General features: G+C 49.7%; 1 protein-coding gene across 3 annotated transcripts in view; it reads right to left on the bottom strand.

The window, feature by feature from the left end:
* Positions 1-22,688, bottom strand: part of CPXM2 (carboxypeptidase X, M14 family member 2) — a 207,466-nt gene that overhangs the window by 8,101 nt on the left and 176,677 nt on the right. For all 3 annotated transcript variants that reach the window (XM_045068999.1, XM_004751756.3, XM_013055723.2), the window contains 6 exons: positions 19,815-19,903; positions 13,613-13,736; positions 12,224-12,420; positions 11,056-11,235; positions 5,201-5,498; positions 752-891 (listed from right to left, as the gene is read on the bottom strand). In XM_045068999.1, coding sequence (XP_044924934.1) covers positions 752-891; positions 5,201-5,498; positions 11,056-11,235; positions 12,224-12,420; positions 13,613-13,736; positions 19,815-19,903 — 1,028 coding nt within the window. The remainder of the gene's footprint in view (positions 1-751; positions 892-5,200; positions 5,499-11,055; positions 11,236-12,223; positions 12,421-13,612; positions 13,737-19,814; positions 19,904-22,688) is intronic.

Below are 22,688 nucleotides of genomic sequence, written 5' to 3'. Positions count from 1 at the left end.
AGCCTGGGAGGGGCTCAGGAGACCCACTCCCGGGAGCCTCACACACCCACGGCAGGGCCTCTCAGCCTCACAGCCATGATGGACACCCCAGTATCCTCCAACAATCCCCATGGTGAAGTCCTTGTTTCCGGGATCTTAGAACGTGACTATATCTGGATACCGTGTCTTCAAAGCGGTGATGAAATTAAAATGAGGTCATTCAGGTGGGCTCAGATCCAATCTGAATCCCTTATAAGAGGACTGTGGACCCACAGAGACATCAGGAGCATGTGTGCACGGAGGAAAGACCATGTGAGGACATGGGGAGGAGACAGACATCTGCCAGCCAAGGAGGCTCTTCCAAATGAAACCAACCTGCCAAAACCTTGATCTTGGACTTCAGCCTCCAGAACTCAATTTCTTTTGCTTGAGCCCCCCTGCCCCCCGCCGGGGGGCCTATGTTTTTATGCAACCCTAGCAGACTAGCACAAGGGGCCTGGGCATGCTGGCTCAGACACATGTCACCCCCACCCCACAGGGTGGCATCCGGTCACACTCACCATAACCCAGTGTGAGTGATCAATGAGGCTTTACAGCTCACTTCGGGGGCCGAATCAGGTGTGGACAGATGCTGGCTCTTCCGGCACCGTCTGGGGCTGGCCCAGCACGACGGCCAGATCTGAAGCACTAACTGGACTCAGGCTCAGGCCTTCAGTCCCCTGACCGGCCCCTTCCCTTACGGCCCCCACCCCGGCATGTGCTGGTGCCGTACCTGCTCCATGAACACGATTAAGGATTCTCGATTATTCTCCCACTCCTCGGGCAGCTCGCTCTCGTGCGGAAACTTGTCACAGCCCACGTAGATGGACAGCTCGAAGCAGTTTGTGTGAAGGTAGCTGAAATCGTTGAGACCTGCCGAGCCAACCGGACAACGCTGTCACCAAACCGTGCTCCCAGGGCAGGAGGGAGACAGCAAGAACGTTCAAGAACGGGATTCGGACGACCTCACTGGAACAAGGAGGTGTCCAGTACCTGCTGCAGACTGCGAAGGAATGACAGCAAAGACGAGGGGAGGCGCGGGGGAGAGAGAGCAGGGCTGCAGCCAGAATGGTTTCTGGGGAAGACAGGTGCGTCTGGGAACATCGCTGGCAAAAGGAAGACTGATAAAATTCTGCTCAGTAAACCCAGTTTAACACACCATTTTTAAAAATAAAGCCACCATGAATGAGCAGTATGGACTCGAAGTGGTGGATGGAGCTTTTCTCTATGGTTACCCATGTGCCACCCATGAGCCAGGACCTGTCTTTAGTGCTCTGCTTCCACTGACCACAAATTCAACAGAGACTTAGGCAGCAGAGCCCAGGGTCACAAGGAAGACAATGGAGGTAGAGAACAGCCAAGAACTGTATCCAGAACCACGTGTCTGGAAAGAGCCAGAGTCAGGATTTGAACCTCGGTGTGTGTGACACCAAGGCCTTGCTCTTCTCTCCAGGGCTGGGCTGCCTGGGGTCCGCTGGGTGGACGCACTCACCCCCCGCGCCTGGCAGCAGACAGATCTCAAACATCCCGACACTGTTGCAACAGGACATGAAACGCGCAGCCTGGCCTGGAGTTGGGCCCCGCGTTGACCTTCCAGGGCTGCGGTTACAAATGACCACAAACTGGGGGACTTAAAACAGCAGAAATGTATCCTCCCGTAGTTCTAGAGGCTGGGGGTCTGAGATCGAGGTGCCGGCAGGGCTGTGCTCACTGGAGAGGCTCTAAGGGAGAAAACTTTCTCGCCTCTTCCCGCTTCCGTTATGGGGTCGCCCCCAGCGTCCCTTGTTTTGTGGCTGCATTGCTCTTACCTTTGCCTCTGGCTTCACGTGGCTTCTCCTCTGTCCCTTATAAGGACATTTGTCAATGATTTTAGGACCCATCTAGGTAACTCGGGATAACCACATCCCAAGATCCTTAATTTAACCTAGTACGGCTCCCAGTATTTGTGAAGCGAAGAAATGAATGGTAGGTGGCATAAAGTTCTTCCAGACATTTCTGGTTTTGAGCAACAGGGTGATCAGATCAGCAAGAACACACGGCAGCTATGCTGTGCGTGACCACAGGAGGCATCCACAGGACGCAGGAGGCCCCTCCACGAGCCGTCCTTGGGTTTTTAGGGTCAGGGCTAAGAGAGCAGAGCGGGAAGTGCTGGGTTTCTGTGTGGTGACTCATCAAAGGAGCAGGTCCTCCTGCACACGCGGCCTCTGTCCTCACCCCGCATCTACTCTCCTTGCCTACCTCGCTATCATGCTCAGCGGCGAACTGCCCAGTAGAAACACCTGATTAGGACTCATGGCTTGGGGTATCCAGAGAAATTCCACAACAGCCCGATCGCTACAGTCAAGGGCAAAATGGTACAAAACACACAGCCACTCTCTCGGGCGGATTCCAGATTTCAACCACTCCCGTGTCGGCAGACGGACCTTTGACCACATCTGTGATAAGACGGAGGCAGAGAGCTGCGGGATGGGAGAGGGGACCCTGCCACGCACGTTAAGGGCACCTCCTTCAAAGGGGCCTGGTCTAGCTGGAGGAGCTTGGTCAAAACGCCATGTCAACGTATCCACTTGAACCCGCATGTGGCATTATGAGAGGGCAGAGGGGGGCCTCAGACGCCATGGCCACTAGTTAGCAAGGGCAGGACACGCTGAGCGCACCAGGGGCCTCTGTGCACAAAGGATTTTCATCTCCCAACCTTCCAGGCCTTGCTGGCACGGAAACAAATCAGTGTTACCCGTGCAACTCTGAGGGGGTCTGCCACCCTGCCTTGTGTCTTTGAAGCACTAGAAGTACCGGAGGACTCGGTGACGTGCTGGGAAGCCAGGGTGGAAAAGCTTCACCTGGGCTAACGCTGCTGACTTCCGGCCCGGCAGCAAATGGCATGAGTGGAGAATCCTGGGTCAGGAATGGCTTTGAAAGCGTGATATGTGGGCAAGGACCTGCGGCATGACCCAGACAGACCCCCACACACCCCCGGGTCCCAGCGGGACCAGCCAGACGTTCCTGTGCTCTCCTGGCCTAGAATCCCACTGCCGTGGCTTCTGCAAAGAGCACGGAGCTGCACCTTCCTCGAGGCCCGGACGCCCATCTCCAGCTCAACGTGCACTTTGTCGCGGGGGCCAGAGAACGTGGGGTGGCAGCCCGGGGACCAAGAGGGCCTGGCGTCACTCTGGAGGTGACACACACACACTACGAACAACGTGTGTTTTGAGCTCTCCCGAAGCGGGCTCCCCAGAGCCCCATCTCCGTTAACCGCTGCCTGTTGGTCACGGCTAATGAGCAAGACCCGAACAAGAACAGGGAGCGGAGGGTCGGGGGAGGGGAGGAAATGGAAGTCACATCTCATTAATCCACAGAGAGAGGCGTCCGCGCACTTCCTCACGCCGCCGGGAGGGAGGATGATTAAGAAGGCTCGAGCTGCCGCACGGCCCTGCCACGAAAGCCCCCGCAATAATGGAAAATATAATTGATAGGAAAAAATCAAACGTTGCGCGTGTGACTATGTGGCAGCCAGCTCTGCCACACGTGGCGACGGACCCAGCGCCGGCCACTCTCCCCGGTGCCGGTGACTCTGGCTGGGTCCGTACCCGACGTGGTCGCGGCAGCCGGGAAAGGGAAACAGAACGTTCACGTTAAGGCTGTCGCCGGTTCTCAGGGCTGAGATGGAGAAGCAAGAATGATTTGGGGCCATTAGAAAATTCTCTGAATCAACAGGGATTTGCCATTTTTTTTTTTAAATTTTGTGCAGGGCCAAACTATGATAGTAAATAAACAAAACACCGCTGCGGGGTAGGTAGGCAACCCAGAAGAAATGGGCAAGCTTTCTGTACATGTTAAAACATGGTCACGGGAACAAAGATATTTGCTTTTCAGTTTTCTTTTCCCAAGCACGGACACATACCTGAAAAGCATGTGAAGGCTGAATCTAGCAAAGGGAAATCAGATGATGGTTAATTAGGGAAACAGAGAGCAGGAGGTGTGATGGTGAACAAACACCACGGGAGAGGGGGGAGGCAGACAGGGGACGGGTCCCCGTGGCATGCTTCTCTGGTAAGCTGGACAGAGGACGCCCCACACCTGCCACCATGTGAACCTCATGACAGTCCCGAAGGTCCACCATCTTCATTGTTACCAATGTGCCCATTTCACAGATGGAAAATACAGGGTTCAGAGAGGTCCAGGAACTCCCCTGGGGCCCTACGGCATCTGGGGGATGAGCCAGAGTGTGAGTCTAGGTCCAGTTGACCTGGAATATTTCTCAAGTTCATCCGCAGTTCGACAACCCCCTCAAAGCCGAGACAAAGAGCAACAGCATTCTGCGTGGGGTCTTGCCATCCCAAAGCTGAGGCACCTTAGGGAATGGGATATCCTCTTACCTCCTTGGCTGGGAGCCCTGGGCCAGCTCAGCTTGGATTCAGCAAGGAAAGCTTATCCGGAAATGGGAGCCCAGGGTCCTCTGTGGCTGCTGCAAAGGAATTCCCGAAGTCCCTGCTGGGGGCCCATCTGATCCCATGTGGATGCCAGGAATGAAACCGCACACTCCCCACATCACACATAGGCAAGCTTCGACCGAATGCCTTGGTCTGACCTCCCAGCGGACGGGAGGTGTGTGAAATGGTGTTCGTCACACGCTGGGCCTCAGGACACACCTGCAGCTTGAAGTCACTTCACACCTGAGTGTGGGGTCGATGCCCGGACCTTCTGGGGACCTACAGCACGGGACACGCCCATGATGGGCACAGTTCTGGGTAAACACACTCTGGCCCCAGCACCAGCACACGCATGCTCTCTGCTCCTCTGCTGGTTTCACTTTTCGATCTGATACTTCCTTCCAAGTCTACATCTACCAGTCTCTGACCCTGCAGAACCCAAATAGCTCGGGGCTAAGAACAGATCACAGAGCCAAACAGGTGTGGCTCTGCCCCCTTTCTTGCTTGGAGAGATCCCTTCAGATTCCAAGCCCTGGTGAACTCATTCATAAAACGGGGAGTAGCCACACCCCCCAAGACTATCAGAAGGACGAAGGAGGAGTCTGTATAGAGCGTTGGCGGACTACAGTCAAAGGCAGACTACAGTCATGACTACCCCCATGCCAAAGGTAAGGGATGTCTGGGTCCCTCCCTGTCCCAGCCAACGCTTACCATTTGGCTCTACAATGACAGCAAGGCCACCAGAGACTTACTTCCGGCGACAGTGTGCCAGGAGGCCCCATTGACTGTCCCGTCCTCTTTCTGGAAGTCCTCTGTGTGGCACACCCTCCGCCTGGCGTCCGTCATGAGGCGGTGTGTGGAGGCGTAGGAGTAGGCCAGCCAGCGGAACACGTGGTCGTCAGGCGTGGGGCTGGGCTCCTGCGTCTTCCACAGGGACCGCACCATGTCGTAGGGGTAAGCCACCACCAGCTCGCCCCCCTGCAGGTTGCCGCCCAGGACAAAGGGGATTTTCTCCATCCAGGCTATGACAGCCCTGGTCTCCACTGCCACCTGTGAACACGGCACGTTTAAACAGGCTTTGAGAAATAAAGACCGGAAGGAAAGTGCGTCCTCTCCCTACTTCCCAAACAGGGACATGGTTGAAAGAACAACCATTTTGTGGAATACTTGTAGCAAAAAATGTAGAATTTCAAAATTGGGCTGAAGCAAATGCAAATCACGGATAGGAATATTTTCTGTAGGAATATCCCAGTTCATGCCCGCGGGAAAAGACGGAGTTAGCGCATCAACACTTCTCAAATCCAGTGAATCAAGGGGCCAGGCGTGTCTATCTCCGGCTCCAAAGAGCAGAGAAAGAGAGAAAACCAACAGAATAGTCTTCCCAGGGAAGAGCATACACACCCAAGGAAAATATCAACCCAGAATATGACCAGCCTCTAATCCAGAGCCTGGTAGCCTCTTTCTGCAAAGGACCAGATGGGAAATACTTTAGGTTTTGATGGCCCTGTGGTCTCTGTCCCAACTACCCAACTCTGTCCTTGTAGCAGGGGCAGCGCCAGAAACAACACGCAGATGAACAGGGCTGGGTTCCGATAAGACACCGTGGACACCAACAAGCCTGGGCGGGAAGTAGCCCGCCTACAGGCTGCAGCTCGTCAGCCCCTGCTCCACGGAGCCTAGTCTGGTCGACAGCTCACGGCCAGCGCACAGGAAACACAGAAGCAGAGGTTACAGGACACGGAAAGGATACAGCTGGCAGCACCCAGACAGTGGAAAATGTGTCAAAACGATCGAATCTGGTTGCTGGTACCTTAGTTGTTACGAGATAAGCAATGGAGCTGAAAAACAGCAAGATTGCAAGGAAAAAAGGCAGGAAGTGAAACAGAAGCAAGTTAAAGGAGACTGGACAGCCTGTGCTCCTGACCACAATGAGGGAGCTTCACTGGCTCCTGACTTCAGCTACAAGAGGGGCGCCCGGGTGTCTCGGTCGGGTAAGAGGCCCACTCCTGATTTGGTCTCAGGTCATCATCTCCTGGGTCGTGAGATCAAGCCCGGCATAGGGCTTCATGTTCAGTGGGGGAATCTGCTTGAGATTTTCTCGTTCCCTCTGCCCCAATAAATAAACAAATAAATAACAAATAAACAAATAAATAAACCTTAAAAATAAAATCTATGAGAGAGAATGATAATAGGGCAAATGTGAACCCTGCCTGGATGTTTCATAATACTAGAAATAATTGATTTTGATAGGATAATGGTAATTGCTCATGGTTTTAAAAGAGACTCTGAGCTTTTAGAGATACTTACCGAAATATCTGCACATGAAATGATGCCACTCCAGGGACTTGCCCCAGTAATTCTGGGGAGGAGGAGGAAGCAGGTGCAGACGTAGACGGATGAGAAGGCACAGATATTGAAGCTGAGGTGGGAACACCAGGGCCCTGAAAGCTTTCGCTCCAGTTCCGTACTGTTGGCATTGTTTTATGATAAAAAGTTGAAAGGAAGAAAGAAAGGAGGGAACAAATGAACAAAGAAAGGAAAGCAGGAAAAGAGAGAGCAGGAAAGGGAGTGGGAAGCAAGGAACCCACAATGCTCGAAGCCCACATTAGAAAGCCTGATATGGTCAATCGTGACATGAATCCAGTTATTTATCCTAAGTTACTGATTCCTATGAAGAGAATTCCAGCAGAATACCATTTGATAATGGGAAAGAAATAAAGACTAGACATGGCTTGGCTGCGCCGTACAGAAAGTTGGTTGAGGAACGAAATTGACTTAGGGTTCATTAAGTTGTGTTTTTCTTCCTAAACACATCAGGGGCCCTGGATGGGCCCTACTGTTCTACTGTTGTGGAACTTGGCTCATCCCGCAGTATCACTGCTGGTCCCTGCTTGTCCTCCGCTCTATGTTGATACAATGAACACCCATTAACCCGCCATCTGTGCCCAAAACCAGATCTTAAGGACAATTTCTGTGTAATATGGGATTTCCTCTGTCCCATCCTCCTGTTTTACACTCGGAGGTAAGCACTGTATCCTCAATCATACGATTTGCGTTCTTTTTGTTCTACCGTGTGTGTATGCTTAAAAATACATTATTTGGTTTTACTTGTTTTTGCTCTTAAAAAGAAGGGGGGGAACCATACTGATTGTTTTCTCCAATTTTTTCCCTCAATTCATGTTTCCAAGGCGTAGCTGTATTGTTGCATAAAAGCTGTAGCTCAATCCTTTCCACTACAGTATGAGGATGTCATCGTTTAACTGTCCTCGTGATGGGGGCATAGAGGTAATTCTCAATTTTTTACTGTACTGAACAGTGGTTTTTTTTTTTTTTTTTGAGCTTTCTTTTGGTATACATGTGCTGAAATTTATCCTGCATAAATCACCAGAAGTGGGACTGCAGAGTCATAAGAAATACACATATTCCACTTTACAAGATAATCAAATTATTCTCTGAAGTCACGGTGCTAATTTACACTCGCACCCACAATGCATGAGACAGCCACTGGCCCCATATCCTCTCCAACGCTCAGCTACTGTCAGACTTCTTAATTCGCCAACTAGTGGGTGTAAAATGTTCTCTTATTTGCATTCCTTAGTACTAGTAAGGCTGAACATATTTTCATGTTTATTAACCATGTTTCCTCTTCCACGAATTGCCTCTTCATATTCTTTTACCCATTTTTCTATTGAGCCGTTTATTTTTTCTTATTTGTTATTCTTTATATATTTGAAAGTTTTAATTCTTTTCCAATTTCCTAATTTGCAAATAATTTCTCTTGGTTTTTAGCTTCTCTCTTATGGTTTTAAAATTTTGATGAGCAAGCTTTCTTATGTTGGTTACGTAGTTGAGTTTATTAATCTTTTATTTTATGATTAATGTCATTTAAAATAGCCTTCTCTCTGAAACTAGCTATCTGTATTATAAAGTTTCACTAAGAGATTTTCCTGGGAGTGATGATTAAATCCTATCAAATGATTCTTTCAACAGACAAATCCCTTTAAATTATTTCTTGGTTTTTCTCTTATTTCTGCTCTTACTTTTTGATCACAATCTTTATACATATTGGGGGGTTCTTCTGGTATTCAATTGCTAGTTTCTTTAGCTAATTTTTAGCCTTTCTTCTTTGGAATATAATCATTGAAAGGTATAAAATTCCTAAAAGTACAGGAGTTTTTGTGGTCCAATTTTGATTTTGATACATAATGTTTTCATTATGTATCCATAATGAATTTTGATACATAATGTTTTCATTACTGTTGGGTTCTAATCATTTTTCAGTTGCTAGTACAGTCTTTTTCTTTGACTTATTATTTAGAAGTATTTTTCTTTAATTTTCTAAAGAGGTGGTGATATTTTCATTAGCCTATTTACTGTCTTCTTGTTGAATTGTATGTTGGTGAGAGCATGATGGTCTGACTCCTATTCTCTGGAATTGGCTGATATTTCCCTTAGACCCCAGAGCATGTCAATTTTTGAAAATGCTCCGGGGCGCGGGGGGCACCTGGGTGGCTCAGTGTGTTAAAGCCTCTGCCTTCGGCTCAGGTCATGATCCCAGGGTCTTGGAATCAAGCCCCACGTCGGGCTCTCTGCTCTGCAGGGAGCCTGCTTCCCCCTCTCTCTGCCTGCCTCTCTGCCTGCTTGTGGTCTTTGTCTGTCAAATAAATAAATAAAATCTTTTTTTAAAAAAAAAAAAAAGAAAATGTTGCAGGGAATATACAGGAAAATATATTATTATCTACCTAGTGGTTGTAGACTTCTTATTGATCCCTATGTCAAGTTGTTGACTGCTTTTCAAGTCTTTATCTTTGCTGACTTCTTATCTAACATAACCACAACTGAAAAAAGTGTTGGTGGTAGAGGATCTGTGTAATTCCCCATGTGTTTCTCAAAGATGACAAGCTCAGAAAGCTAAGTTCTAGTCTTAAAGCAAAGACTAATATCCAAGGACTTTCTCTAAGCTGAAGAATTCCTTATTTCTCTTAGCCTCAGGGCCAAGAACGTTGGCAACCATATTCCAATTCTGGTCCAAGAGTTCCCAAATGATAACATCACTTGAATTCTCAGCCTTACCAGACGTCATCAGTATGTTTGTTGGAGAGAAAAGTGTGTATGGGGGTGGGGAGGATTGTATAGGATGGAACTGGGAAATGAGAGAGAATACAGAAGACTCAGAGGCCCTGAACCCTTTATCCCCCATAAGCTACCCATGGGTTCCCTAGCCACACCACAGACTCTGCCACTGTCTGTCTACATCACTTGACTGGTTGCTTCCTGAGGGCCTGGATAACAACATCCTATGCCTTCCTAAATGAGGCAACCATGCTGGCCTTCCTCCAGTAAGTGGTGCCTGCCCATGGGGTGGACTAGAGCCCCAGGGCAGAGCAGGAGAGTTGCCTTCTATCCATTCATCATTTCTCCCTTGGTTCCTCAGGGACAGAAGCTAGTTATTTTTATTTTTGTTTTCTTGAGCTTGCAATGTGCTTGCCTAAAATATAGCATTTTCCAGCTTTCAGGAAGCCACAGTGGGTTGAGAGCATGGTTTGATTAAATTCTTGCCAATGAGATTGAAGCCTAAGTATGATGGAGGAAATCAAGGAATGATTCTTAAAATTAACTGAATTGTCTAAGAGGAGGATCTTCTGTATTCTTTTTTCTTTTTTGCGGTTTCTTAACGCCATTTTTTGTTTGTTTGTTTCTTAACTCTCTGGCTCCCCTCTTCCTTCACAGCCATGATAGCTGGAGCACCCACCGCCATCTTGGATTTAGATCTTGAGAGTGGAAGTCATACACTAACATGGTGGAAGCAGAAAGATAGATGAGTCTTTGGTTCCTGATGTTCACAGGGCTTCTGTCTGGCCGGGCTTCTATCCTCTGCCTTTAGGGTCCTTCTATGTGAAAATAAATAAGTAAACAAACTTGTCCCTCATTAAGCTGCTGTCATTTTGGATTTTTCCATTGTCCCCACTGAATCTAACCCTAACTCATATAAGCAATCAAGGCAGCCCTCCTGAAGGACATATACAATCGGAGGACAAGGGTAAAGAGATAGATGACAAAGGGAAGGGAAGAACATAAAAGGCATGCAAAATTTTGTGAAAATTCTTTCTCCCACAACACACTCTTTGGAAAAGAAGACTGGAAAATTTGAGGGAAGCATTTCTGACTCAATGCATTTCTTTTCTTTCCAAAGAAGCATGACGTGTAATGATCCATGAGGACTTACTGAAATAAAATTAAGGTCTCTCAAGCAACCAGTAGGTCTAAGGACAATTTCATAGCAGTTCCATAGCATGGCCGAAGCTGAGAGTAATATGGACAGTCATATGGCAGGGTTTTTGGCTTTTCTTTGTTGTTGTTGTTTTTAAAGCCCTGTGTGGTTGTAAAGAGACCTAATTCAATGATTTCTCTTTTATGAAGAATATCTGCAAATATCAACTTTAAAGGTAGTTATTATCTAGCACACTTCCCCGCTTTGGGAGAAAACATGAAAGGGAAAAAAAAGATGGTTTTGTCTTGTTCTTAAATGTCAGATGTTCTGCAAATACCAGCGGGTGTTAACTTTGGCCTTCCACTGCTCTGCAAATGATGGGGTATTTTTACTCACCGTGGCATTTTCAGACAGAAACCACTCCGGGATTGCAATATAGTGATTGGGAACTTTCCTTGGAATGTTCTGTCGGTCCTCTGCCTCCCAGAGCAGTGTGTTTAAGTCGGGGAAGTTGTTGTTGATGTCGATGCCATCGTGGGTCCAGCGCCCCAGGGACCAGCCACCCAGCTCCGAGCCCTGGGAGACAATTCCAAGCATGAGGGACCCACAGGCTTCCAGACTTCTCCCACACAAGACGTCCCTGTCTCCAGATCCACCATCCCCACCTGGGTGTGTCTCTAAGCCTCACAGGTCCTCTGGCCCAAAGACGGCCCCCAAGAGAGAACAATGAAGCACCCTCTAGTGCTACCACTTCTAGTAGGTGGGGGGTAATACTGCCAAATCACCCCAAGAAGGAAGGCAGAGCCTCACCGCAGCTACATGGCAATGTTCAAGAAGTATTACAACCCTTACCCCCAACCCTCTCACCCCCCTAGAACTTCTAGACTGGTCAGATAAAACTCTGAGTAGGAATGAATCCAAGAGTCCAACACTGCAAAATCAACCACCACCGCGTTAACACAGTCTCCCGGCCGTGCCCACGAGTCTGGCTTGCAAACCCTTGACCAGTGGACCTTACAAATCAGGCACCAAAACTCCCTAACCAACTCGGTGCCCATAAACCCAACCCCAATTCTGTATTATCAGGCATACATGTGACAGGTACCAAGTGCAGTCTTACACTTTATTCCCAAATAATACTAATAATAGTCCATCCACAATGTAACCTGCACAAAGTCTACGCCACTAGAACATGAAATGTAAACGATCTCTCAGAATAACAGAAACAGCTCTCCTCGGAGCACCGAGAGCATGACAGGCCACAGATGTACAGAGGATCTGCCTTGATGGTGCCTCCTCCAGGTTCAGCGTTCTTTTTATTCTCTTCTACTGAATTATTCCCTCATGTTCACTTTTTCCAGGGTGTTGGCCTGTCTACCTCTCAGGTGCCCATGATTGCCAATTCCTGCTTTGCACCTTTCGGGAACCCCAGGAGTTTCTCTGTCCCTGCGGAGAGACACTGAAAGGGAAGCCAGGACACGGAAGGGAAACTGACTCATGGCCCAGCGGGCTCTGTGGTGGGGACCTAGCGGCTGCCCCGGCCAACAGGGGGCGGCATCATTACCCCTTCGTAGGCCTTCTCGTAGCCATCGGGGTTGAGGGACGGGAGGATGTGAATCCGGGTCTCCTCCACCAGGCGGACGATGCGTGCGTTGCCAGCCAAGTACTCTTGGCACAGGAACTGCATGAGCAACAGCGTTAGCTCCCGGCCCAGCACCTCGTTGCCGTGGGCCCCTGCGATGTAGTGGAACTCCGGCTCGCCTTTACTCGAGGACGGGAAAAAATACAGTCCATATCGGTGCTTCTAGCAGAACAGCCCTTACCATTTAGGATTAAAAAGATCTCTGAGTAATAGCAACTTACAGTTTTATCCCATCTCGTCTTACAAATGGGCCCCCCCAAGTTCTATCACTACATTTTTTAGAATTCCCCAATAGTTACGTAGGAAAATGTGTAGAAAACTCATAGATGATACCAGCCCCTGGGTAATCATGTTTATTCTTATTTAGCGAGAACGGAGAAAATGATACAGTGCGTAAGGTTGAAAATTCACAAATTAAACACAAGACAGGGCGATTATTTTGCTCTTTGGGGAGGTAATTGTTCTTCTCCAAAGAAGATTCTATTAAATCATAAAGGAGGTAGAGATGGATAAACAGAAGCAGAAAACAGACCAGCCGGGGCCATCGGCACTGACGCAATTTTGTAAGGGGGCTGCCTTTGAGTTCCTCATTTCTTAGCTCACTTTCTCCAATGTGGGGGCTTATCAGAGCCCAGCATAGGCGGACAATACTTGTTCTCTCACTGGCAAAGCAACTACTTTTAAGGAAATGTAATTTTATCTGCAGATCCAGTCCTTATACTTCCGAAGGAACTCCTAAGAGGAACTCCTGAAATACTGATGAATTTAGAGCCAAATGAAGCAGGCAAACCTCAGACTTAAGTAGAGGGGAATTTCTAAAGAACTTGCAGATTTACCAAAAAGAAAACTGGAGAAGCCCCTCTGACCCAGAGAATCCAGGTTCCAGAGTGACTGAAGGAGAAATGCCTGAAGACAGGAAATGCTCAAAAGTGGAATTAAATTAAAATAAAAAATTAAGGGACCTCCCTCTAATTTAAGTCATTAATAACGTAAGTCCAGAATTTTCTTCTATAAAAGGATTCAGTCCTAACCACCTTTGGCCACTTTTTTCTTTGGTCAGTGTGACCGGCCTCAGAGCTGGAGAACAGAATGAAACATGGTTCACTTGGAGAAAAGGAAGGTATGACTCCCTTAAATAAGTCAACAGCCTCTAAAACAGAACCCAAATTTGCAGACTCTTTGTGTGAGAGTGGCATGTGGACGGCTCCCAGCCTGTTTCGTGAATGTTCTCATGGAGGTGAGCCATCTCCTGGTCCTTTAAGAAGCAAACAGACATGGAGGGACAGGTGCGTCACAGTGGGGCAACCTCACCAACTTCATGCTCGCCAGGGTGATCCGTGATCTCCACGGCATACAGCTTCAGCCCCTGGTGGCTCTTGCCAATGTTGTAAATTCTGGTGATGTTGGGGCACATTTCGTTCACGGCCTTCATCAGCTGAAAAACAAAACAGAGTTAGGGCTCTGAGCAGTGGTGACTAGATGCTAAAGGAGCCGAGCTCCCCAGACCGCTACCTGCGGTTCCCCTCCCCCAGCCTCCCTGCATGCCCGCACCCTCCCCAAACACCAGCGCCATCCCCTCTGCCTGGAATGTTCTCCTCGGGTTGTAACTCTCACCTCCCTTGGCTGTGGTCTCACCTTTGTACTGGGGTTTCTTGCTTTTTTTTTTTTTTCTTTTTTTTGTCTCCTCACTAGACTACAGATCCTTTAAAGGACACACTGAGCCTTCGATCCCTATAACCCTGCCTAAATAAACATTTATTACTGAATATCCATTTTTTCTCATCATTTGGTGAGCATCTATGATGTGTCAGGCTGAGGGAAGGCATGGCTCCGTCCTGCTGGAGCTCACAGAGCTGCAACAAAGGGGAGTCACTGGATGGCCCAATCCACTGACGCTAAGTAACGGGGTACAGGGAAGCCATGATAACAGCAGATCGTGTGGTGAAAAGGTGGAGAAAGCAGGCTTTGATGATGAAGAAAAATTAGATGTGTGTCATTTCCTGAATTTTGCGTTTAAAGTAGAGCTTGCTAGACAGACAGCCTCAGTCTGAGGGGGTGAGACAAGCTGCCAGAGGGGGTAAGGGGGGCACTGCTAGTCACAGGAGCACAGGCTGCCCTTGAGAGGAAGGGGCAGCTGACTACAAGGGCCGGTCATCCACAGCAGGGCCCAAGCAGAAACCCGCCATCACTGGGGAGACAGCATGCGAGGGAAACGTGGCTTCTGTACCCATCACCGAGGGGGACACGCACATGCTGCAGGGTTGAAGTGGGACCTCGTGCCTCGCACCACAACTTCCCAAGGGACACAGTGACAATGTCACTAATAATGTCAACAATCGCATTAGCCACACAGTCTATTTCTTCCCTGACTTTCTCTGTCATGACTGCCAGGTGACGTAGGTAAGGCAGAGTATTGCCCCCATTCTACAGATATGGAGACGGAGGCTCAGAGAACACACTGAGGGATTTACCCAGGGTCACCCAGCGGGTACCAGGTGCTTTGGACTCAGGGATCTTCTCTGACCCTGCAGGTGCGGCAAAGCAACGAACACCAGCCCATCTTGGCTGCCCGTTCCGTCAGCGGCACGCCATGACCATTCTGAAGATGGCGGCAGCGCACTCACCCTCTGCCTTGGGGTCCCACATACTAGTCCCTACAAACTCCAGACATCATCACCTCCCAGCATCAGCCTCACCAGAGGGCCCACTGCCTTGGTTGGGATCAATGACCAGTTCTATAGACACCATCGCTCGAGTCATCTTTAACTAGGCAACAAACACAACTGTCCTGCACACAGCCTGACTGTCCCTTGATACCCACCTCCCCCTTTCCCCAGTCAGCTGTCGGAGCAACACACCACCTGCGTTCTTCGAGATCAGGATGTTGACACTGGAGAACAAGCTCCGCCTCTGTCGGATGCACACTTAGCCATGGAGACATCTCTCTGTATGGGACGGCCTCAGCCATGACACACAGTCCCCTCCTCATACCCCAGCCACCCTAGCATTTCCCTCCCGGCCACATTACCTCTTCGTGCTGTGGTGTCATGAGCACCTTTACACATGAGAATGACACAAGCATTTGAGGGGTCTCCATTATGAAGGTTCTTTACAGTTCTCCCTGCACAGAGAGAGATCCTCTCTGAAATGCCAGGAAGGGTTTCCCCAGGGGCCACCAGCCCCGTCAAAGACCTGGCTGGTGATCCACCTTGCTTATTCCTGAAAGGAGCCTAAGACATTTTACTGGAGTTGCGGTCTTGATGGTTAAAGTGACAGTAAGGACTAGAACTTCTTCCTGGCCTCAGAGCATGCATTCTCTGCCGGGGTGGGGGGCAACATCACCCCCTCAGAGGTGAGAACTGGTTGTCTGGGGCTAAAGGTCTCACACATCACAATGCTTTGTGGCCCTCCAAAGCTCAGCCCTACCCAATAAAATCTTACTCGTTAATATTTAATATAATGGGTTAAGAAATTATAAGAATGTATTAATTTATTACTAAATAATTAACAATTATTAATTAATTGTTGATATTTAATATAATGGGTTAAAAATGATAAGAATTAAGAAAGTGTCTAAAAAGCCTCCTGGGGGGAGGAGGTGATAATGGAACCAGGTGAGAATGATCACCCAGAGAGCACCTGGTTTGCAGGATCTGAGCCCCATGGAGACTCTGATTCCCCATCCTGGAGACAGGAATACACTTTGCGAACCTCGTGTCTACTGAACCCTCGGTTCTGTTGCTTCCCTGCCCTTCTGCAGGAGAGAGAAACAGAGCCCTCTTCTCTAGCGATTCAGTTTCCAGTAATATGCATCCTGCATAAAGGATGCTATGATGACAGGCATGACGGCCCTTGCTGTGGTGCTTCACCCTCTCCCCGGGAGCACAGAGCCCAGAGATGTCCCAGCGCTCCAGGGCAAGAAAGCAGCAGGGAAGAGCATACTCCAACCACTCCCTGGAACATTCTGCAGCAGCACGATCACAACTATGGGGACAGCATGGGAAATGGCTCGTGATCCAATATTAACTGAAGAATGCAGGGCAAAATTAGCCCCATCCTCTCATCAAAACTGAACAAATTCTGCAAATGCCGAGACAAACCCTGGACCGGAATGAGGGAAAATACAAATGGATGATTCTTGAGGGTGGTGGGCTCAGGGAAGATGGACCTTAGATTTTGGGATTTTGCATTTGATGTTGGCACAATATTGTTTCTCCAATGAATTAAAAGGTTTTTAAAAAGGGTGGGGAGAAGAAAAAAAAAGTCCCCTTTTAGTCATCTGCTTGGGAAACAGGCACTGTATCTGGTCCCGTGGAAGAGGAGTCCCAGAGGGCAGGAGGGAGAATGGTGGTAGGAGGCACTCCCGGGGTGAGGAGGTGGGCTTGTCCAGGTCCACCGGGGGCTGCCCTGCCCTGCCCTGGCTTCTTGCCACCATCGACCACGCTCCCGGGCAGGCTCAGCCACAGCCCCTGACCCACCTTCACTGACCTGGAAATCAGTGGCCCTCGCTGGCTGCCTTCGACCCACGTCTGCATCACAGCCCGCTTCGTGGCCAGCCAAGCTGGACTGGCCGAGCATTTCTCCCTGACGGCACACGCCCAACACCAAGGTGAAATCGTGAACCTTTTCCTCAAACCACTTATCTTCCTCCCTTTGCGGACAGTACCCCACCCTCCTCAGAAGCCTGCCAGAGCCCTCCCTTTCTCCACACCCATTCCAACAGGAGACCTAGGACTAGCCAGTGCTCCCCAGAGCCGCCTGTGTCTCATCCCTCTTCAGGCCTGCCGGCCCCTCTCTTGGGGACCATGTTCATCCCCACCAGTCCGCTCCCCACATGCCTTCCAGATGGATCCCCCCAAAACACTGCTCTGCCACATAAAATCCTCCTCTGCTTCTAAGATGCTCTACAAAAGCCTCTCCCAGCACTCAGGTAAGCCCCCTCTCCTGGCAGACTGATGCAGAAGCCTGCCGCTCGGCGCCTACCTCCAGCCCTCTGCTCTGGCTGCCTGGGGTGCCCTCCCTTCTGTCTCCGCCTGTCCAAGGCTGGCCAAAGGCCCCGGACCATAGCTGACCCCATCTGCAACCAAAGCCCTTCCCCACCAAACCAACCGGGTCAGTCACTCCTTCTTCCTCTCCCCCAGCTGCCTCCCTGGCAGGACCTCCAATGTACATATATGTCTAGTACACACTACAGAGCAACACAGCCTCTGCCAAAGGAAGGAAATGTATATAGACAAAGAGGTGACACGGCATTGAGAAACAGGGACACTTGCCACGGAGGCAGGGGCATTCCTGGAGGGACGGCCTCCCTCTGCCTGCGGGCAACACCAGTGTTGTGCAACCTGCTCATTGCCCTCCCCTCCCCTTCCTAGCGCCTTCAAAGTCAGTGCTCTAGAAATACTTCCTGCACATATCCTCAGCACTTCCCATGCAATATGTTTTTCTATTTTCTCTCTTCTCTTCCTGCTCCGCTGCTGTTTCTCTCTCTCTCTCTCTCTCTCTTTTTTTTTTTTTTTTTGTTTGTTGGAAATGTCTCTCTCAATACTAGTGTCTCTCTCAATACTAGGATAAACTAACATTTTTTTTTTTTCTGAAGTAGAAAGATTTCTATAGTAACCCAGCAGACTCCATACAGGGAATTGCTAAAAATGCTGGCTTCTTTTTCATCCCCAGGAGCCAGGAATCCAAATGGCAAATCAATTCCGGCTTGAACACCCTTAAGGACTGAGAGATGTTCCCCAGAGTGGTTTCCAGCTGAGGGCTGTGGAGCCCTGGGGTCACCCACCATCCATCACCCGCAGGAGCCTCACTGACCATTCCAAGCGTCCCCTTGGCTCTCCATGACCAGGTGATGGTCAGCACGGCTGCCCACGGGCACGAAGTACATTCCACTAGCTCTCCTCTTCTGGAAGGATCCTGATTTTCTACCTGGAGCAACTCTTTACAGATACTGGCTACCCAGAGTCTCGGTGCAGTAGCTCATTTTAAATGCATGTAGATTCATTGCTTCTGACATTAATTGCACCAGCGGAGTGGATATTTGCCTAGTTTCTGGGCTCGCAAAGAAACCCTGACACGTGCAGTGAACAAAGCTGTGTTAACCCGCAAGTGCTCCGCGCCGTGGCAGGGTGGGCAGAGTCTTGTGAATGCCGGTGATTCACAGACCTCAGGGCCACACACAGTGTCCCAACTTCTGAAGAGCAAGACAGCAAGACCATATCTTTTGCGGGTCCCACCTCTAAATCTAGGCTGGCAGGCATCTGGAAGCTCTGGGTGAGTGTCTCAAATTCAATGCCATTGAGACAAACTGGGTTTGTCGATTCCCTGGGGTGAGGTGGAGAGGCCTCTGGGCTCATTGCTCCGACCTCAGGACGGTGCGACTTGGACGGGGCGGCAGGCTCCTTCTCTCGGCACCCACCAGCCCTTGCTTTGAGCCTCGCTAATTTGCCATTGGTGAATCCCTGTTCTGTAAATGTATTCATGAGGATATATTCTGTCTCTTCAAACAGATTCTCAGGTATCCAAGGATTTCTCATTCATCAGCCTCCCTTGATCTCTCCTAGCACCATGCCGGGGGCAAAGGCCGGACAGGGTTTCATAGGCAAAGCACTCAGCAAGGGCCTTGCTCTTTCATCTTGTCCTAATTAACGGCTGGTCCCTTCTCCCTTCTGGGCCCAGCATGCAAACACCGTCCACGGCTCGGAATTACTTGGTTTCTGTAACCAAATCTGGGGATAATCTCAGCTGGGACGGACTTTTGCTCTGAATGGCGCGAAGGCTCTGAGCTCCGTAAAGGTATGGGGCCGCAGCTCCGAAGACTGGCCGTACATTAGAAACACAAGGAGACCTGTTAAATACTTAGACCACTGGGCCCTTCTCCTAAGGATTCTTTTTAAAAAGTGGCTTGAGGTGGGGTTCAAGCACAGGTGTTTTTCCAAATTTCCCCAGGTGATTCCGTGATAGAACCAAGACGGAGAATCAGAGAGTGAATAACTAGGGGGCAGAGCTCTAGCTTTCCTCAGTGACCAGGCTTCCCCATCAGTAAGGTCAGGAAACAGTCCCTGCCCTCCGGGGCCTGTGCGGAGGGCTGACCACATTGTTGCAGGTCAACTGCTAACACAGTAAATTAACGTGGGTCCTACGTGAAGGCTTCCGGCTGTTACTTATATCAGTGGTGTTCTAGATCCTTTTTCTTCTTTAACTCTGCCTATGACTAAGTGAATTATCACTCAAACACACAGTGAGTCTTAAGAACTATTATCGAATCAGAAAAGTCTGGGTCCAGATTCTGTTCCAACCACTTGCTGGAGAGGGAGACCTCGTCTGGTCACCAGAAGCCCTGTGAGGCCTTCTCAATGTAGAGACTACAAGCATTCAGGGTGGTTTCAGAGAACCAAAACAATCATTCAGATTCCTCTATCCCAAACACATCACCCTAATCTCTAGAGGGAAAACAAACAACACTGTTCTTCTGGGTACAGGTTATAACGGCCCTGAGAAATCCAGAACTTACCTGGCGCATTTCCTTGTGGCTGTGGTGCTTAAAATCCAGGTCGTCGGTGGTGGTCATTTCATTCCTTCGGTGATAATAGTTGTTTGGATCTGGGGACAGAAATACAGTTTGGAATTCACTCGGGTAATTTGGTTGCTTGCGGTGGCTCTGTTAGTTGCCTGATTCGCATGGAGACACGACCCAATCTCCAGCTTCTAACAAGGGCACAGAGGTGAGAGTCAATTTTCGAGAAACATCTCAAGACTCAGAATTAGCCAGTGGTGGAGATGGACCTGGAGCCAGAATGCCTGGTTCAAATCTCCACTCTTCTATGAAGTGCTGTGTGACCTTGGGTAAGTCCCTGCAGCAGTCTCTGCCTCAGTTTCTTCACCGGAAACAGGGAAGAAAGGTACTTCCCTCATTGGTTCATGGTTGGTATTAGCTGGAATGATCTATGTGCCGGGCAAACTGTTGGCCCTGAATGAATGAATGAATGAATCAGTGAACAAGTATCACAACGGTATACATACATAAACGGAAACTTCTGGAAGTATGGTGCTTACTATGAGTTACTCATCCAGCATTCAGTCCACTTTCATCCTTCCTAACAGAAACCCTGTGTGGTTTGGGAATCACCCCAGTGCTTCCAGGAGACAGACCTCGCATCCCAGCTCAGGAAGCCTGCAGGACTCACGTCAATCAAGCAGAGGCCAGCACAGCCTGGTGACTCTTCCTGGTCCAGATGGAAGGGGAGGACTTCGATGGCACTGAGGAGTGACTGAGAATCTCTCCCGAGTAGAGGACAGAGAGAACCCCGCCAGCATCAGGACCTACTTCCATTCACGGGACTTGTCGAATTCCCTTACTCACCAAACTTGGGGGGGGGCTGGGGTTTCTGTTGTTGGAGTCGGAGACCCCAACGGGCATGATCAGGCTCTAAAAACACTGATCACCTATGGTGACTGGGATTCGGGGGTCTAGGACGAGAGGTCTGCTCTTGACTTGATTCTCTTTCCCGTATAAATTGACCTTTTCCTTTAATACATGTAAGTAAGCCCTGTTGTTTATATAATTACGAGAACAAAGGATGCTCAGAAGAAAGGACAGGCTGGGGAAGAGGAGGGAGTAGGAGGATAAAGGGGAGGAGCCCTCAGTGGATCTGGAGGTCTTTCCCTGGACCCGACCCGTAGCCAGCCCCATGGCATCTCCATCTGGACAATAAAGCCAGAAATCCTTGCCCAAGAATATGCTGCTTTAGACACAGGGGGCTCTCCTCACCCAGGCATCCTGTAGGCAAGGCTGGAGCCACAGCAGCTGTGGGTTTGGTTCAAGAGGCTCAAAGCGGGGGGGGGGGGGTGTCCAGAGGCAGTGGCGGCGTGCTGGTGGCTCAGCGATGAGCGTGTGCTCCAAGTGGTATCGGGAGCCGCGGGTCCCGATTTCTGCCACCAAAGGTACTCCTCAGACCAGCTGCCTGTGAGACCAGCCCAGACCTCCAGAATCCGAATCCACAGCAAAAACAATCTCTGCTGAGTCCCCAGGCTGGGAGTCCAAGGGGCACCGTGTTACGCTGCAGCAGGAGCGAAGCCCAGGATACACCCTGCACGCCGGGTCACCAACCGGGCTCCGGGCTGTGGCCGCCACAGCCGACCTTGCCAGGGTTCGCCCATTCTCACCTTGAGAACCAAGGCCCCTGTAATGAGCTCAAAATCACACAGACACCCAGATGCCAAAACCCAGATTTTAACATCCGCAAAAGTATCACCTGCCAATAATGCCATGGGAGACAAGGACTGGGCCTGAAGGGAGTGAGTGTGAGGCAGAGGCTGCCCCTCGGCCCAGGAAAGAGTGGAAGCTGGTCAGGTTTCACACAGGCCCCCCAGCAGCTTTCTAGCACTTTCCTTCTGGGGGAGTGTGAGCTGACCACACGCAAGTCGCAGTTCCCTGGGTTTCCAAACCTGTATGTTTCAAAACAAAGCAAAGCATAGTTTTCCCATTAATTTATACTTCATTTACCCATATGATGTTTTCTAAGAGCTACGCAACACTCCCCAAGCCCCAGCGGCCTCTTTCCAAAACTCTTTAAAGCCCCTTTGTCTTCAAACACAAGTTATACCTTCAAGGTTCTCCAAAAGGATTGAAGTAGAACTCAGAATTGTAAGAACAAAGGAGCTCCACGTTTGGCAACGTTTCTGCCTTCCTTAAGACTAGTCAGTTTGCCTCAGGACAAGGGTACAAGTTCTGGAGCGGTCTTGAAACCACGGATCAGTTCTCCTCACAACTTCCCATTGTCCCACATTTTGAGCAAGTAGTTGTTTGTCAATGGATTCTGATTGGATAAAGTTTTACTGAGAACCTATTAAAAGCTCAGTACTACCGGTGAAGAGAATAGGTAAAGCGAGGAGTAAGACCCAAGTCTGGCCCTCTTGGGGTCCCAAGTCTGCAGTTCCAGCCAGTTAGTCAAACTACTGGCACCTTCTTCTTTCTGTGGGCAAAAGATCCCCCTTTCCTGTGGGGAATCCATTCCAGATGTTTCAGATAAAATTGCCGTGCCCAGCATGCACCGTTTTGCACCGTTGTGACCAGGGTCCAGCCATAAAACACGTGTCCTCTGTCCACTGTCATTGGCTCAGAGGTGATCCCAAGATTCTAGGAGCCAAGCTGGGAAGGAATCAGAAGACTTTCCTCCCAGAGCTGTAGGGGGAGAGTCTCCTGTTGGAGTTCCTTGGACGGTGGGATGAATCTGGGGTATTGATGTTTCTGTCCATGAGACAGACACGAGGGGAGCCCTGACCCCCTGGGAGGATTCCGACACAGGAGACCTATTCTTGCCTGAAGCCAGAGTCAGAGTCCAAGCCACCCCGGGAATTTTCATGTAAGTGAACCCAAATCCCTCCC

This window comes from Mustela putorius, unplaced genomic scaffold (assembly GCF_011764305.1).
Source record: "Mustela putorius furo isolate JIRA1106 unplaced genomic scaffold, ASM1176430v1.1 tig00003909_pilon_pilon_pilon, whole genome shotgun sequence".
Classification (NCBI taxonomy): Eukaryota; Metazoa; Chordata; class Mammalia; order Carnivora; family Mustelidae; genus Mustela; species Mustela putorius.
This window is presented reverse-complemented; position numbering and strand designations above follow the sequence as displayed.